This window comes from Salminus brasiliensis, chromosome 13, assembly GCF_030463535.1.
Source record: "Salminus brasiliensis chromosome 13, fSalBra1.hap2, whole genome shotgun sequence".
NCBI lineage: Eukaryota > Metazoa > Chordata > Actinopteri > Characiformes > Bryconidae > Salminus > Salminus brasiliensis.
In genome coordinates, this window is record NC_132890.1 from 38,374,400 (window position 1) to 38,391,136 (window position 16,737).

A 16,737-nucleotide genomic window follows, 5' to 3' on the forward strand; every position below is an offset into this window, starting at 1 on the left:
TCCTTTACCCCCCCCCCCAAATAACCCCCTTTACCCCTCAAATAACCCCCTTTACCCCCTCAAATAACCCCCTTTACCCCCATATAACCTCCTTTACCCCCAAATAACCCCCTTTACCCCCTCAAATAACCCCCTTTACCCCCATATAACCTCCTTTACCCCCAAATAACCTCCTTTACCCCATAACCTCCTTTACCCCCAAATAACCTCCTTTACCCCCCCAAATAACCTCCTTTACCCCCAAATAACCTCCTTTACCCCCATATAACCTCCTTTACCCCCAAATAACCTCCTTTACCCCATATAACCTCCTTTACCCCCAAATAACCTCCTTTACCCCATATAACCTCCTTTACCCCCCCAAATAACCCCTTTACCCCCCAAATAACCTCCTTTACCCCCCCAAATAACCCCTTTACCCCCCAAATAACCTCCTTTACCCCCCCCAATAACCTCCTTTACCCCCATATAACCTCCTTTACCCCCCCAAATAACCCCTTTACCCCCCAAATAACCTCCTTTACCCCCCCAAATAACCCCTTTACCCCCCAAATAACCTCCTTTACCCCCCAATAACCTCCTTTACCCCCCCAAATAACCTCCTTTACCCCCCAATAACCTCCTTTACCCCCCCAATAACCTCCTTTACCCCCCCCCCCAAATAACCTCCTTTACCCCCAAATAACCTCCTTTACCCCCCCCAATAACCTCCTTTACCCCCCAGGTAATCAACCCAACACCCAGCACACAACCCTGCAGTGGGGCAGGCGGGCTGCCCGGGTGAACACTGCGCTGGTGGGTGGGGGGGCTGGAGACAGGGGGGAACCACCTGTAAACCTGTGGAGCCCCAAAGCCTCCCACGGTTCCACCTGTGCAGAGGGGGGGAGGGGGGAGGGGGGGAACCCCGAGACTCCGGCTCAGCCCCTCACCCTGACCACCACAGAAACCTGAGAACTTTCCAGTGAATCATGATGTGTGTGTTTTTAATCATACAGTTTATTTTACCCCAACAATTAAGATGAATATTTGCTTTGATATTCCGCAGCGTTTGTGGACGATGTACCTTGAATCTGATAAATTGTGTTTATTTATTTAATTTTATATATTTTGCAGTCAGTACAAACAAATCAAAGTCAAATACAAAAAACCCCAACCCTAAAAATCAATCAACAAACACATAAATAAACAAACAACTAAATAAATGAATGAATAAATGAATGAATAAATAAATGAATGAATAAATAAATGAATGAATGAATAAATAAGGTAACTGGGATGTAATTAAACTGGAGGAGGTAAGACAGTTATCTCTCTAGGGTCTGTCAGGCAGTGTTTAGAACATAGTCTTAGTGACTGTTCTGTATTTTCTCTTTGTGTGGAAAGATGATCTAGATGACTTCTTGTTTTACTTCATTTATAGATCAGATCTGATATCGTGCTCCTGTGGGTTCTGGACTCAGAGTTCAACAGAGGAATCAGTGTCACCAGGGTCAGAGACGAGACCAGGAGAGGTTAAACAAGGTCCCCAGCTGGGACCTTTAGGGTGAGATTAGGGTGGGCTGAATATGATGGGGCATATTTGGAAAGCCCCATGGAACCCACATAGCCCACATTCCTCCCACGTGAGCCCCTCTCTCTCTCTCCCTCTCTCTCACTCTCACTCTCTCTCTCTCTCTCTCCCTCTCTCTCACTCTCACTCTCTCTCTCTCTCTCTCCCTCTCTCTCACTCTCACTCTCTCTCTCTCTCTCTCCCTCTCTCTCACTCTCACTCTCTCTCTCTCTCTCTCCCTCTCTCTCACTCTCACTCTCTCTCTCTCTCTCTCCCTCTCTCTCACTCTCACTCTCTCTCTCCCTCTCTCTCACTCTCACTCTCCCTCTCTCTCACTCTCTCTCTCTCTCAGACTATTAAAATCTAGTCTTGTACAATTGAAATAAATACACAGATCAATAGAGAATAAGATGATAGACACCGGGGAAATTACTCCTAAGCATTCTGTCACCCGGATGAGCTGCAGATGAGGTTAATAATACAGCACTTCTCTACGCATAACAGTTTATAATATTATCAGTTAATAATGCTTTAAGGGAATGAAACATGGTACATTTACATTTACTTTTACATGAAGGCATTCAGCAGACTCTTCTATTCAGACTTACCAAAGTGCTTTGCTTTTTACCCAGTATTTACTACATGGTACTAAATATACTTAGTAATTAGACATGTCTAATGGTCTGTGTCTCTCACCAGGGTGTTTAAATCCTGCTAGAGGAAACATATACAATATTTAAACTTATAATATATACAGAAACATAATAATGTGTAGGAAAACTTCCAGGTAAAAAGTACAAATAAATACAGTACTGTTATTATTTTTTCAGCATCTCTGGTAGAGTACAGTATAGTACAGTACAGTACAGTACAGTATAGTATAGTATAGTACAGTATAGTATAGTACAGTACAGTGCAGTGCAGTACAGTACAGTACAGAGATAGCCACGCCCCCTCTAAACAGAGGTGAATAAAGCCTCACATTTCCAGAAGCTCATTAATCAGATCTTACACATTAAATCTGTCTGATAACCTGAAGACTTGTTCCTAATGACTTTTATTTGTGTGTGTGTGTGTGTGTGTGTGTGTGTGTGTGTGTGTGTGTGTGTGTGTGTGCGCGCGCCCCCATCTGGATGTAAAAATAATGACAGTGAAAAGCAGAAGTTGGAGACACGTTACTCTCCTTTAGTTAGCTTTCCGCTAAACCTTCAGCCTTTTCACTGGCTTTACATCCCTGTAATCAGCTCCACCTCTCCTCCACCTCTCCTCCACCTCGCCTCCACCTCTCCTCCACCTCTCCTGCGGGGGTAAGTACAGCTGGAGCTGTGGTCAGTTCTGTGGGTCTTAGTGAAGCTCCTCTCTGCTTCAGGGTGAGGGTTGTTTCCTGGCCGAACTCTGAGATGATCTCCCTCAGAAAGGTCAACCAGGAGGCTCCATTCTCCACCCTGAACACGCCTGTCTTTAAAGAAGTGATTTACATGAATTAGGAGTTTTGATGAAAGTGTGGACTATCTGAATGTGGTCAGTGTGAGTAGATGAGAGGGAACACGAGGTTCCCCACCTTTACGGCAGGACTCAGACTGTCCTGGTCTGTATTAACATCACCCCGACCATCAGATGAGCCCACAGAATAATGCAGTAGTGCAGTAATGGTAAAACAATCAGGAAAATAATAACTGAAGTTACAGCCTAACTCCAGAGCAGTGTAAACACCACGTTCGTTTCTAATAAAAAAGTGAGCCAGTCAGCTTGTTAGGCCTAACCCTAACCCTAACCCTAACCCAGACCAGGAATCGAACCCCCGTCTCCCACATGTTGTAGTAGCTCACTGGCTGGTAGTGGTGTTATCTGTTGCCTCACACCATCTTCTGACCGGTGTGTTCATTTATACACTCGGTACTGCAGAGCAGCGAAGCGTGGAGCCAGTCAGCTTGTGGCCCTGCTGAGAAGTTGCTGAGGCCCGGGTTGGTAGTGGCCCTCAGCTCGTCTGGATTGCTGGGTTTCTCATCTTCCTCAGCCAACCTTTCCAGCAATGACCTTCTGTGGCTGACCCTCCTTGGGAAAGGGTAGGAGCAGTGCAGTGGACCACTTGGAGCCCCAGTGTGAAGATTGGGTGTCAGTGTCTGAATGTGACATTTCTGGGATTACTCCTGGATGGTGCTTCATAAAGAATGTCCATTTCCAGAAATCATCCCCCCCCCCGTGTGTCTGTAGTAGGAACTAAAGTGTTTTCAGGAATGTGTACATTTTCAGTCCGTACCATTTATCCAGATAAGAGCTAGAATCTGTTTGTACGTCCAACAGATCCAATCCCACAGCAGAATTCTGCTATTTTTCTTTTTTAGAGAACAGATCTGGGGAGGATGGAGGAAAACTATGGCAGTAGCATTATTGGTAAGTAATTGCTGTGATAAATACTGTTTTATAGAACCATTATTATCAATGCATTAATATCAGACACGTTTATTATCCATACTGAAAGTGGACAGACACAGTTTATGTTCAGTGTTCACTAAATCAGATTTACCATATTATTATTATTATTATTATTATATACATCTGCTAAAAAGACATATCTTCATTTCTTAATATACATAAATGTGTCTTCAGCCATGTCCTAAGACATCCTAAGAGATGGAGGTGGCTGGGTATATATGGAGCTGATATGTTCTGTGTGGTATCATGATCATCTTGTTCAGCTGTGTGCTGAAAGTCCGTTTACGTTTACGTGTGATTTGTTTCAGACTGGTTCCGGCAGCGCTTTAGAAAATCGAAAAATGAGCCCATTTCACATTACAGAAGTAAACACACCCAGAACACTGAGCCTTCCTCCAGTGTAAACCCTGCTGACCCCTCCATGGACGCTGGGCCTTCCTCTTGTGTGAATTCTTCCAGTGACACTGTCACACACACAGACTGCAACTGTGCTGCCCAGAGCGAGCCTCTCCCCCTGTCCCATTGCACCTGTGCCTCTCAGGGTTCTTCGCCACGCTCTACGCCGTCATTCCGCTGGACCTGCAGATACGACGTGTTCGTGTGCCACAGTGATGAGAACATTGCCCAGGCACACGCTCTGGCCTCTTTCTTGGAGGCTCCTTCAAGAGAACTCCGCTGTTACTTGCAAACGCGAGACTGTCCACTGGGTGGGGCTGTTTCCTCTGAACTATGTAAAGCAGTACAGTCCAGCCACTGCTGGGTGCTGCTCATCAGCCCCAGCTTCCTGCAGGATGACTGGTGCCTGTACCAAATGCATCAGACCTTGTGTGAAGGGCCCATGTCTCAGAGGATCATACCTGCTGTTCTGGACATGCACATCTCAGAGATTCCACATGAACTGCGCTTCTTCTACATCGTGGATTTGAACAGGAACCATGAAGCTGGCTACACTCAGGTGTACAGAACAGTTCTTCAGTGTGAGAAGGCTTTTCTTTATTAGAGTGCTGAATATTTTTATTCATATTTAGTGTTCAAACACAGAATCTCAGTCTCAAAACACGCACACACACACACACACACACACACACACACACACATATATATATATATTCTCATGTGTTAAAGTTAAAGATTTATTATTTCACATCACAGGCTTTACCCTTTCTAATGATGCATTCAGCTGCATAAGCTGCACCCACTGCTGACACAGATGTGCAAATGCACACACAGCTTGTCTAGTTCCTGTAGAGAAGTATTGACCCTATTGACTCCATGCTGCCTAATGCCAGGTGTGGACTAGAGGGGTATGAAGCCCCCCAGCATTGAGCTGTGGAGCAGTGGAAGAGCTGTGTTCTCTGGAATGATGGTGGAGGAGCTCCATCCAATACTTTTGAGATGAGATGAGTTAAGGAGTTGGGGTGGTGATCATCATTCAACATCCTGACCTCACTAACACTATTGTTGTTGAATGCAATCAAATCCTCACAGCAATGCTCCTCCAGAATCTAGTAGAAAGTCTTCTTCTCTGGACAGTAGAGACAGTTACTCCAACAGAAGCAGGAGAAAAAGCTTTTTAAAAAGCTTAAAAACAAAAGCTTTTAATCCCCTTGATTTCAGAAGAAACACTGAATAACAGGGTTGGTGGAAACAGGCCAGGTGTGGGTCTACAGCAGTGCTGATTGTTGTGTGTGTGTTATTTTCAGTGTGATGAGATAGTTATTGATGATAGTTATTGATGATAGTTAATAAAGATAGTTAATGATAGATAATGATGGTTCTTTATATCTGGAAGGTTTCTTTATGTTTTCTACCAGTGGGAGTGAGACAGTGAGGTAGTGTATAATACTGTACTGTAGGGGAGCAGTTGAGTATTTCTCTGGGCTTCTCCTTACATACCGTCTTCTAAACACTACGTTTTAATAGGGCTGTCAGATTAATATTCATTATGTGATGAATCAAAAGAATGAATTCCAAAAGTTGATTCCACACAATTTTATCAACAAATGAAATGTATTCCAGAAGAGACATGCCCCTTTCACAGCCGTCTGTCACACCTACATTTCCGCACGTGTTCAGTGGTAATGGGAAAGGTGTTAAGTCTGAGAGTAAGCTGCAGTCGGCATGCTGGTTAGACTCTAAGACTAACGGCTGCACCTTTAAAGGGGAATTCTCATCATGAGCTGGTCAGTAAGAAGCTACTGTCAGCTTTGTCTCGTACTCCGTGTATGGACAAAGAGCTCGTCCCAAACTTCACACTCTTGGTTGTGTGTACGGGTGTGTTTACGTTCTCTGTAGCGTGCTCTACAGCAAAACCATAAACCACAAGTGTGGATTTTGGGACAGGCCCAAACTTAAACATGAAGTCCAGAGCTTTGCAGTTGACTCAGAGAATCGACTCTTTTCGGGCCTTAGTGTGTGATAGTGGAACAAATCTGACTCATTATCTTTGATCACTAATATTAATCCTCTGTATTGCAGACTTGAAGGACCACCCTGTTTCTCTCTCACAGAGCTGAGCAGAAGCGACGAGCGTGGGGGGCTACTAAGAAGCTGCAGTATGACAGATCTGCCTGTGTTGTGCTGAGATTGTTTGTTTGTTTGTTTTATTTTTTTGGATGTTCTAATTATTTAACTACACTAAGATATTTGGTGAATGTGGATCCAAACTGACCCCATTAAAGCAATAGTGTCACTCTAAGGAGGAAGGTGATGGATGTGATTGAGGTGAATAAAGATGTTCCAGTGATTTCGCTCTCATTTAGTTGTTGTTGGTATCAGTGATGAGATGCTGTAGATGTCGTCGTCCAGTCCTGCTCTAGTGGAAGCTTTATACGTAGCTTCACTCTGTAGAAAAGCAAAATACTCTTAAATGTAGTCTAAATATCTACTATTTCTCACACTGAGATTGTTGTATGAAATACTGTAACTGTAAGATTGACTTTCTAGACTTTGTGTATTTATACAATTTTATGAGACCGTCTCATTGTATTGGCCAATATTTTATCTATTAAGGCACAAGACCTCTTAGAGTGCCCTGTGGTATCTGGCAGCAAGACTAATTAGCAGCAGGTCCTTTCCTAGCCAACATGCTCATGTGGGGCTCATGTGGGTGGAATGTGGGCTAGTTGGGCTCTGAGTGGGTTTGTACATACTTTGTTACTGGGACCCATTGAGCTTCCCAAATAGACCCCATAATTACAGCCCACCTTAATCTCACTTGAGTCCCATCTAGGCCCAGTATGCAGATGACAACCCAGATGGACCTCATATTTAACCCCTCCTGGTCCCATCACTGACCCGAGGACAAAACCTTCTGGTTCCCAGTTGGGCTTCCCATACAGGGAGGTGGGGCCACTGCTATCAGGGTATGCTGTTACCATGAAAGGGTGTGCTTGGTCAGCAGCGATGTTTAGGTACTGTAGGTGGGACGTGTCAAAGTAACATCCACATGAATGGCAGAACCCAAGGCTGCCCAGCAGAACATTGCCCTTGCTGCCTTTGCCACCTTGCCTTTGGCCCATAGTGCATTCTGGTGCCACACACAGACATCCAGTCCTGATGCTCACATCCACATCGTAGATGCTTTTGATGGTGAACATGGGTCAGCATGTGCATCCTGACCGGTCTGCGGCTGCACAGCCCCATATGCAACAAATTGCGGTGCACTGTGTGTTCAGACACTTTTCCATCAGAACCAGCATGCAGTGGCTCTCCTATTGGATCAGACAGCACAGCCTTCGCTCCCCATGTGCATCAGTAAGCTGTAGGAGTCCATGACCCGTTCACCAGGCCCGCTGGTTGTCCTTTCTTGGAGTACTTTTGGTAGGTACAGGAGATCAATCCACAAGACCTGACTGAAGTTCTGGAGATGTTCTGACCCAGCCGTCTAGAACATCACAGTTTGAGTAACATCTATAACATCTATAATGACATACAGGTGTTATTCACTTCACCAGTGGTGTTAATGTTATGGCTGATTGGTGGACATACAGCCTACGCCTCAGTGCTGCAGGGTGTTGGCTCGGGTAATCTGATGGAGTTCTGTGTGGAGTTTAATGAAATATTCCCACTTTAATGATCTTTCCCAGGGTATCACCCAAAACTTTAGCCGGCTGGACTTCAGGGTTGCGATGAGAGTGATGGACGGGTCTGTAGGGAAGGAGCTACGGAACCCACGGAACTCTCTCTTTTGCTTTTTTTTTTTTTTTTACAAAGCGAGAAACGATGTTGAATATGGAAATTCAGTTCTACGTATTTGATTGACGATGTCTAATTTTAAAAATATATAATAAAATGAATAAATAAATAAATAAAGAAGATAGGCGGAAAGAGAAAATTCGCTGTGTCGTTGTCATATCCGGCTCTGGTCCCTCCTCTTCCTTTTTTCGCAGCCATGGGTCGCATGCACGCTCCCGGGTGAGTTTTCTTCAGTAAAATGAAGTTAATCGATATTAATGTGGGTCAGAACCTCGATATGATTATATGAACTTCTCTGTGTTCTAGCTGTAATCCAGCAGATACCGGTGGAGAGCTAAAATACCTGTTTTTTCCCGTAAATCTCGTCATTAGCAGCAGCAGCGTGCTCTCGGCGGTGTCGTACAGATAGCCAGTTAGCCTTTTGTGCTAATCCTGTTTAAAACCTCGGAGTTTCTGCAGAAATCTTAATTTAATAACTTTTATAGTGTTAGCAGATGAACAGAGCGGTCCTCTGTGTGCAGAGCTGTAGCTTTTTAACTTTAGAGATTAGATTGGGGTTTTGTGTAGAGAGCCCGCCAGGCCCTGTCCTCCCGGGCATCGAGTTTTTCTATATCCGAACTAATTAATAATAATAATAATAATATAATAATAATTTAACTAACTCGATTTAAATAAGATTTATTTTATTCTATCAAATCTGCATTTCATCGAATTTACAGTATCCTGAGTAAAACACGCGAGACAGGCCCAACACGATGTCCAAATGTTTGTGGACACTCCTCCTAATGAATTATTTCAGCTACTTTAAGCTGCACCCATTGCTGAAATGGATGTGCAACTGCACACACTGCTTGTCTAGTCCCTGTAGAGAAGTACTGCCAATAGAATAGGACTCTAAAGCACCGTGCCTAATGCCAGGCGTGGGTTAGAGGGGTGTAAAGCTAATAGTAACACTGTAGAACTGTGTAGTAAAAGTGAGTGTAGGGAGGGTTTAATCTCCATTTCTCTCTCTATCCTCTGAAGTTGCCATTTTAGAGATGCGTTACAGTGACAATGAAGTGATTTTTGTAGACTTTGTCTTCCGGAAATAAGAGTAAGGATGATTCTTCTGCTTGTTTTCATTGAGTCTGAGTTTGTTCTCTTTGTTTTCTTACAGAAAGGGCTTGTCCCGCTCCGCTTTGCCATACAGACGCAGTGTTCCCACTGTAAGTAATGGTGTAGAACAAAACACGTTAGCTTGCTTTCTTGGCTTTTGTTCATGCCCCTTGTCCCCGGCAATGTGGTCATGAAGTTATAGGATTCCTGTACAGCTGCTTTGTGGCACATGTCACTAAAAAGATCTACACTAATACACATTGAATATGGGGTCATTAATTTGGCAGCCACTTCTATTAATTGGTCCATGCTTGGGCACATTTAATGGTACCTAATTCACATTGTGTCCATCTCTGTAGTGGCTCAAACTGACGTCTGATGACGTGAAGGAGCAGATTTTCAAGCTGGCCAAAAAGGGTCTTACCCCCTCCCAGATCGGTACGTTTCTGTCGTAATCCAGAGTGGGTCGTCATGATCATCCAAATAGAAACTTGTAGACACTCATGATCCCTTAACATGATCAAATCCTTTGCACAGGTGTCATCCTCAGAGATTCTCATGGTGTGGCTCAGGTGCGCTTTGTCGCTGGCAACAAGATTTTGAGGATCTTGAAGTCCAAAGGCTTGGCCCCAGACCTGCCAGAGGATCTCTACCACCTCATCAAGAAGGCTGTTGCTGTTAGGAAGCATCTAGAGAGAAACAGGAAGGTGTGTTATAACCACATATTACCTGCCTTTCTTCAGCACTTCAACATTTTTGTGGATGATTGATTAACGTTGTACAAAATGTAGCTGCTCAGATTGCAGTGATCTTTATTTTATTGTGAATTCATATTTAAATATGTTTTAATATTAGGACTATTTGCTCACCTTAACAATATGATCTATTGCCGTTTTTGGAAAGCAGATGACTTGTTTGGTAAAGTCTTATAGGAACTTTAAGGGCGTAGGAGCTGAGTGTGTCCACTGGTCTTGTAAAGCAACTTTGAGAACTTTTATTATGATTTATTTGTGTTTTGCAGGACAAAGATGGCAAGTTCCGTCTGATTCTGGTTGAGAGCAGAATCCACCGGTTGGCCCGTTACTACAAAGCCAAGAGAGTACTGGCACCTAACTGGAAGTAGTGAGTAGCTGTTTCACCTTTGACAGAAGTAGTGATTACAGATGCGTGTATTTTACTAATGAGTAACTAAGATTACGGGTTATTTACGGGTAAACTTGGTTCTGAGGTGTGATGTGGGTTTTAACTGGTGATGTAACCAGTACATTTAGTAATTTTAGCTGTAATTTAGCTGTTTCTTTGGCAATGCGACACCTCAAACATGACCACACATTTGAAGTATCCTCACTCGGTTAGTCATCTGAAAAATGATCCAATCAGTAAGTCTGATAGTAAATGAATTGTGTTTTTGATTTTTACATTTTTTATGATCCATTACACCCCAGTTATGCTACATTGTGGGTTCTTAAAGGTGCAGTTGTTGTAACCAAAGAGAAACATCAGATGTAGCTTCAGTCTTGGAGAGTGTAGAATAAAAACGCAAACCATTTACAAACAGCTCTGCTGAACACAGAAGGATTACTAGTAGCGCCCTCATGTGGAGATATGTTCATTAGAGTCTAAAGCTGGCCAGTAAAATGATTTGCATCTAAACAAAAAATCCTTAATACTTCACTGGATGAAGTAAGACCTGCGTTTGTCCTTAATTTAATATAGTTTTTCTGAGTTTGAGATGTCAAGTTTAAGCTGTCATTTGCCATTTCTGCATAAATTTGATGTGAAATGGACAAAAGATGCAATATTAATGTTTAAATAGATTTATATTTATTAGGAAAGCATTAAATTATAGTTAGACGTACTGTGATCAGCAAAGAAATGTAATGATTATGTTTAATAAATGTGAACTGCAGAAATACTGGAAATGAACATGTTCACTGTGCCTCTAGTTGGTGTATTTGCTGGTTGTTCTACATTAACTTCAGTTTATCTGGTGTTGAGCTCTCTGAACATCACCCTGTGTTTAATGGAAGAGATGAGGGACAGTAGAGGACTCTCCTGTTTAAATGTACGGTTTCTGTAAATCTACATCTTACTTTATTTCTCTTTTCTTCACAGTGAATCCGCCACCGCTTCAACTTTGGTGGCGTAAATCCTAACATTGGATCAATAAAAGCAGTTTGAAAGCTGATTTCCTTTGTCCTGAGTGTTTATTTCCTTGTGTTCTGAGTCATGAACCCGGCCTGTGCAGGGTAGTGGGGGTGTGGTGGGGTATAGGGGTGGGCTGTATGGCTTAGTGTTTAATCATATTGTGATCGGGGATTTGGGATCTGACCAGCTGTGTGTTAATTAGCTCTGATTAACTGGTTTTCTGTACTAATGTACTGATTAATCTGCACTAATGATGAGTGTTTAGATCGTTTGCCTGCCTGTTGAATCATACCTGTGTTTAGATTCTCTGCTGGGCTGTTTCACTGTGTTTATATATTTACTGCATTCATCTCTGCAGTCTGCTCCTGGGCTGTTTTGAGGAGTGTGTGTGTGTGTGTGTGTGTGGGCGGGGTCTGTAGTCACAGAAGGCGGGCTCAGAACTTGAGCGACAGCGCGGCGGTCCAGTCACAGCCGGCCGTTGGCCGCTGTTTGTTTATATGGGGCGGCTCGCTGGTCGGAGGCAGTTCGCCTGTCTGCCCCGCGGAGAGGAGGTGAGGTACGACCGGGTTGGGAGAACATGGCGGCCGCTTAGCCTGCTCTCCTCCGCGGGAAGATGAGCTTTGTGAGTGGGGTTGAGGGGAATCCGCCGACCGTAAGGAGAGCTCCGCGAGGGCCGAGTGTCTGAACACGTGAGCGCTCTGGCTGCTTGCTGAAGATGGAGGCTGTGGGAGCTTCGCCGAGGACGGCCATGCAGCGCTTCGGCCACGGCGGCATGATGCTCCTGCCCTGGACCAAGCAGCTCCTGACGGCGGTGTGGGAGCACCTCCGCCTGCTGCTGCAGGTCATCTGCTACAGCCTGATGGCAGGTAGGTCCGAAACGGCTGGATCTGGACCCCAGCTGCTGTTCGCTGAGCTCTGAGTGCAGGGAACCGGGTTTATACTCATTTCAGCTCAAATTCTCCAGAACTTTACTTCTGCGGCTCTGACTTCCCCCCTGGCCGGAGAGCAGAGAGGGCTGTGGGGGGCGTCAGCTCGCCCCTCTGCCCAGAGCGCGCGGTTTACCTGCAGTCTGGAGCCTCACGAGCTTTCAGATTAATACTTATTAAATACTGTAATACTGATCAATACACACCTGTAGAAGGGGAACCCCGTCAGGTTCATTAAAAAGGTTTTGATTCTGTAGCCTAATATTTAATATAGCCTAAATTATTTATATAAAAGAACATATAAAATAATATATCGATTAATTATGAGAAAACAAAGAGCCAGTCTGATCATTAGTGGCGTGACCCCCCCCCCTGTAGCTCAAAGTAAATAACTGTTATTTGTGTTTATGTTTATGTTCACACGAGGTTTCAGGTCTGGAAAGAGTATTTTATTAAAACTGCCTGTTTGAAGGGCTGGACAGGACAGGACTGCTCATCACCCAAGATCTCTGAACCTGCTGATCACTGAATATTACACATATTATATTATACATCAGACACAAAGACAGAATATGAAATTGACATACTGACAGACTGTGATATAAAGACTTTACCTCTGCAGGTCATGTCCAATTAAAGTAGTATTCCACTGCTGTAATGATAAAGCCAGTATCATACTTATTCTTGTGTTTTTATACACCAGGGTTCTAAATGTATTATTTATATTGGGGACATTTTTAATAGATGCTAAAGAAAGAAAATAATATAAAATCTGTAATAAAAGATCTACATAGTGTGTGTTTAATATGGTAATGTCTGGTGGGTTGTCATGGAGGTGATGTAATATTAGAGGGAAGGTATGCCACACTTACCTACCTGTTCAGAATTTAAGCAGCCCCCCACCCCACCCCCAAAGAGCTTGCAGTATTGTCTATGAACACTTGGGAACCTGCGGACTTTAACAGAAAGCCGTGTCTGTGGTTCATGGCAGTGGAAAGATATGTTTTAAATGCATTCAGGTCGATTAATAGTGTTAAATAATGCTGATAAAATAATGATAATTGTTATATAGGCTGTACAGGAATGATACAATATATTAACCATTATTGACCCTGAAAAGATAAACATCAAAAATGAATATATATTATACAGTATAAACCTGCTCGGACTGCTAATTCATTAAAATACTAGTATTTATACAGAATATTTGACTCTTTCACTCTTTTCCGAACTTCACTTCCTCCTCTGGTCAGTGCTGGGTACGTCAGGTTTTGTCGGGGGGCTTAGTAGGACGTTTAAGGGGGTTTCCTGCCTCTGTTGTCTTTGTGTATGGACCATTATTTGACTGTAGTAACAGTGCTCTACTGATTTTTCGCCGTCCTGCTCACCTCTCTGTTTGATGTCCAGTATTTCAGATGTTCCGGTTCGAGGTTCATGTGAGGATCACGGATGAAGCGGGAGAGCACATTCAGCACATGAGCAGCACCTCCAGAGACGCCGCTGATGGTTTCCTCCTCTCCTCCTTATTTGAGAACAATAAAAACGGGGACCCTTTTGACTTGGACTCTCACTCTCGCTCAGTCCTGTCCAGCCTGGTAAACGATGAACTCTGCTGCTCGTTGGTGGATGACTTTGTGTCTCGTGCCACAGAGTGTCTCTCAGACAGTGAGGAGCTGTATATTGGAGAGCCCAGCGGCTGGAAGCACAGCTGGAACGTGCTTACGGGCTCTGAAGGGGCGTACGCAGATGACCTCTGCCCTGTCGCGTTTAGTGCTTGTGTGTCGGGTCTTTATCAGAAGGACTTGCAGAAGAAAGAGTTTGAGTGTCATTTCTCCAGTTCGTCTGCGGAGGAGAGCCAGAGGCCTTGTCGGCAGGAGTCGGGAGGCCAGAGTTCAGACAGTGAGGTGAGTTGGGGAGGCTCAGACAGCTCCTGTGTGGAGGTGGACAGAGAGGACAGTGACAGACTTTGGGACCTTCTTACCCGCTCCACCGATCCGTACCACCCGCTGCACTTCACAGCGTGTGTCTCTAGCGCAGCTGCTAACGAATGGCGCGCAGAGCCAAGCTCCAGAGTAGACCAGGGAACGCGCATACCCGTGGTCTCCCAGCCCAGCGTGTCTCTGAGCTCTGATGCTAGTGAGCAAGGAAGTAATGAAACCTGCTCGTCAGAAGATGAAGAGGATGCCTTGTGGAAGTCTCTGTCTCTGAACGATGACCCATACCACCCACTGAATTTCAGAGCTTGTCTACAGAGTCCATCAGCTGGGAACACACCTGGGCGTTCTAAGGACCTGGAGCGCGCTGAAGGTTCGCCTGATTGCAGTAAGCAAAGCAATACAACATCCAGGGACTCCAGGGGAGCAGACGCTCGGTGCAGAAAGCCTGTTTTACAACAACGCACAGTTCATGGTCATCAGTGCCATCAGTTGTCTGTGGAGAAACCCTGTAAAGTGCACTGGAAAAGGCCTCTAAATCAGACAGCTGAGGCCCGAGCAAACAAGGACATTCCTGTGGAGAAAAAGGTATTTATCATTTACCACAAATCTGCTACAGGTGTTAAAGTTAGTAAATGTACCTGAGTAGCGTCTGGTGCGGGTCAGCATTTCGTAAGTTAGAGAGTGGTTCCTGATATCCATGTTATCAGATTAAGAAATAGGGTTAACATTAGCTAATTAAAAGCTTTAATCAGGCAACTTTTTTTATCATTAATTTATCTCTGTATGTTGAAAGTGTCTCACACTCTCCCCTCATTTCCCTCCACAGGTCAAATTCTCTCCAGTTGTGCAAGTTCACAAGATGCGAGCCTGGTCTTTTGCCCTTCAGGCTTCTCGTAAGGGGCCCTGGGAGGAGCATGCCCGGGATAGGGACCGGTTCCAGAGGAGAATTTTGGAAGCTGAGCAGGCCATTGGATACTGTTTCAGTATCTCACATAGGGACAAGTTTACAGCTTGTCAAAAAAAGCACACTGACCAAATCAGCAGTCCTTGAACTGGACTTTCAGTGGACTGAAATATTGTAGTTCTCTAAAGCGGTCTCTACTTTTACTCCGACTCAACAGTCATACCTCAGTGATGTGTTCAGAACACGTGTGTTTAGCCTCATTTGTCATGAGAATGTTTTCTTTACTGTGTGCCTTACTGACCGGCAATGTAAATGATGCTGTAAATGGAACGGCTTTGTGTATGGATCATATTTATGGTAGATGTTTAAGTTATTAATACAAAAATAGAACAGAGGGAGGGAGGAAGGGTTTTTGGGAGAATAAAAACACAAGAATTTGTGCTTGTGAACAAAATGTGGAATAAAGTAGGTTTTCCAAAACAATCACTTTCAACCCTCTTCCTTTCTGCAGTTCGGTCTGGTTGGATTTTGCTCACTTTCAGAAGCTGCACTTGTCCTGGTGTACAGCATCCATAGGTTACTCTGCTCTCCTGCAGCAGGACTCTGTGTAAGAGAGAGGGTTAAAAACAAGGCATGATGAAACTCTCTCCCCTGAGGAGAAATCAATTAGCGTCTCCCCCAGACGCATCACTGGAAGCACAAAGTGTATGGTGAAAAAAGAAGCAATGGTGTACGCAATCGTCTCGACTGATTGTGACACCTGGTCAGGGTTGGACTGATCCAGTGGCTCTCTGTCCGTGTGAGAGCACTGTACACAGTACAGCAAGTTCTGCAGTGAACAGGCCTTACCAGGCTGACGCTGTTTACTAAACACAGCCTGGACATGCTGGCCAGCAGCACCGCACATGCACAGACGTGTGTGAGTGTGTGTGTGAGTGAGAATGCCTGTGTGTGTACACATGTACAGTATGTGAATACTATAGTGTGTTTCCATCTCCTAGGGCTGCTCCAGCTCCAGAGCGACTGGTTGCCTGGCAACGGAGCCCAGCGCGTGGTGGCGGTGAAAGGATTGCAGGCGATTGCAGCAGGGCTGGGTGTGTTGTGGGAAGGCAGCCAACATGGCCCCAGCTTCTATTACTCATCCTGAAGAGTTCTGAACCTGAGGGGAGGGGGTATGCTGGGGTGGTAGTTGGGGAGGGGGGGGGCTGATCTCTGGAGTCTCAATTACCCTGCTCACACTGCCTGACGCAATAGGACAGTCAGCAGCCTTTATGAGTGAAACACAAAGGCAGCGCAGGTAAACTCGAGCTTCCCTGCGGGCCCTCAGAGCTTCTCTTCATCAGTATTTCATCAGTTCAGTGACATGATGATCAGTCAGCCTGTCCAGGTGCAGGGATTGTGGAACGCTGATGAACGCTGTGGGTTTCTTTTGGTCATAATCAGCTTTCTTGAGTAAAGACAATGCCTCCTATCCCTTTCCTCTGATTTCTCTGAAACTGTGAGGTCTACAGGGGTTTTGTCGGTAGTGTTCAGCTGTAGGTCCAC

At 44.6% G+C, this 16,737-nt stretch overlaps 3 protein-coding genes across 4 annotated transcripts; all 3 read left to right on the forward strand.

Moving 5' to 3' along the window:
- The first annotated feature begins 2,743 nt into the window (after positions 1 to 2,743).
- tirap (toll-interleukin 1 receptor (TIR) domain containing adaptor protein) lies at positions 2,744 to 6,722 on the forward strand. 2 transcript variants are annotated; one of them, XM_072695390.1, is made up of 4 exons: positions 2,744 to 2,856; positions 3,895 to 3,943; positions 4,294 to 4,962; positions 6,464 to 6,722. In XM_072695390.1, exons 2-4 carry the CDS (start codon positions 3,913 to 3,915, stop codon positions 6,499 to 6,501), a joined length of 738 nt encoding a protein of 245 aa, XP_072551491.1. In that variant the 5' UTR covers positions 2,744 to 2,856; positions 3,895 to 3,912; the 3' UTR covers positions 6,502 to 6,722. The 2 variants fall into 2 exon arrangements, with proteins under 2 accessions (XP_072551491.1, XP_072551492.1); XM_072695391.1 differs by having other exon boundaries at positions 4,294 to 4,940.
- Positions 6,723 to 8,355: 1,633 nt separating this feature from the next.
- Positions 8,356 to 11,465, forward strand: LOC140574810 (small ribosomal subunit protein uS15-like). Its single transcript, XM_072694811.1, has 6 exons — positions 8,356 to 8,401; positions 9,339 to 9,387; positions 9,637 to 9,715; positions 9,815 to 9,984; positions 10,299 to 10,399; positions 11,393 to 11,465. The coding sequence occupies exons 1-6, from the start codon at positions 8,379 to 8,381 to the stop codon at positions 11,424 to 11,426; spliced, it is 456 nt and encodes a 151-aa protein (XP_072550912.1). The 5' UTR covers positions 8,356 to 8,378; the 3' UTR covers positions 11,427 to 11,465.
- Positions 11,466 to 11,972: 507 nt separating this feature from the next.
- Positions 11,973 to 15,654, forward strand: LOC140575201 (uncharacterized). Its single transcript, XM_072695414.1, has 3 exons — positions 11,973 to 12,291; positions 13,759 to 14,873; positions 15,115 to 15,654. Exons 1-3 carry the CDS (start codon positions 12,141 to 12,143, stop codon positions 15,337 to 15,339), a joined length of 1,491 nt encoding a protein of 496 aa, XP_072551515.1. The 5' UTR covers positions 11,973 to 12,140; the 3' UTR covers positions 15,340 to 15,654.
- The last annotated feature ends 1,083 nt before the right edge of the window (positions 15,655 to 16,737 follow it).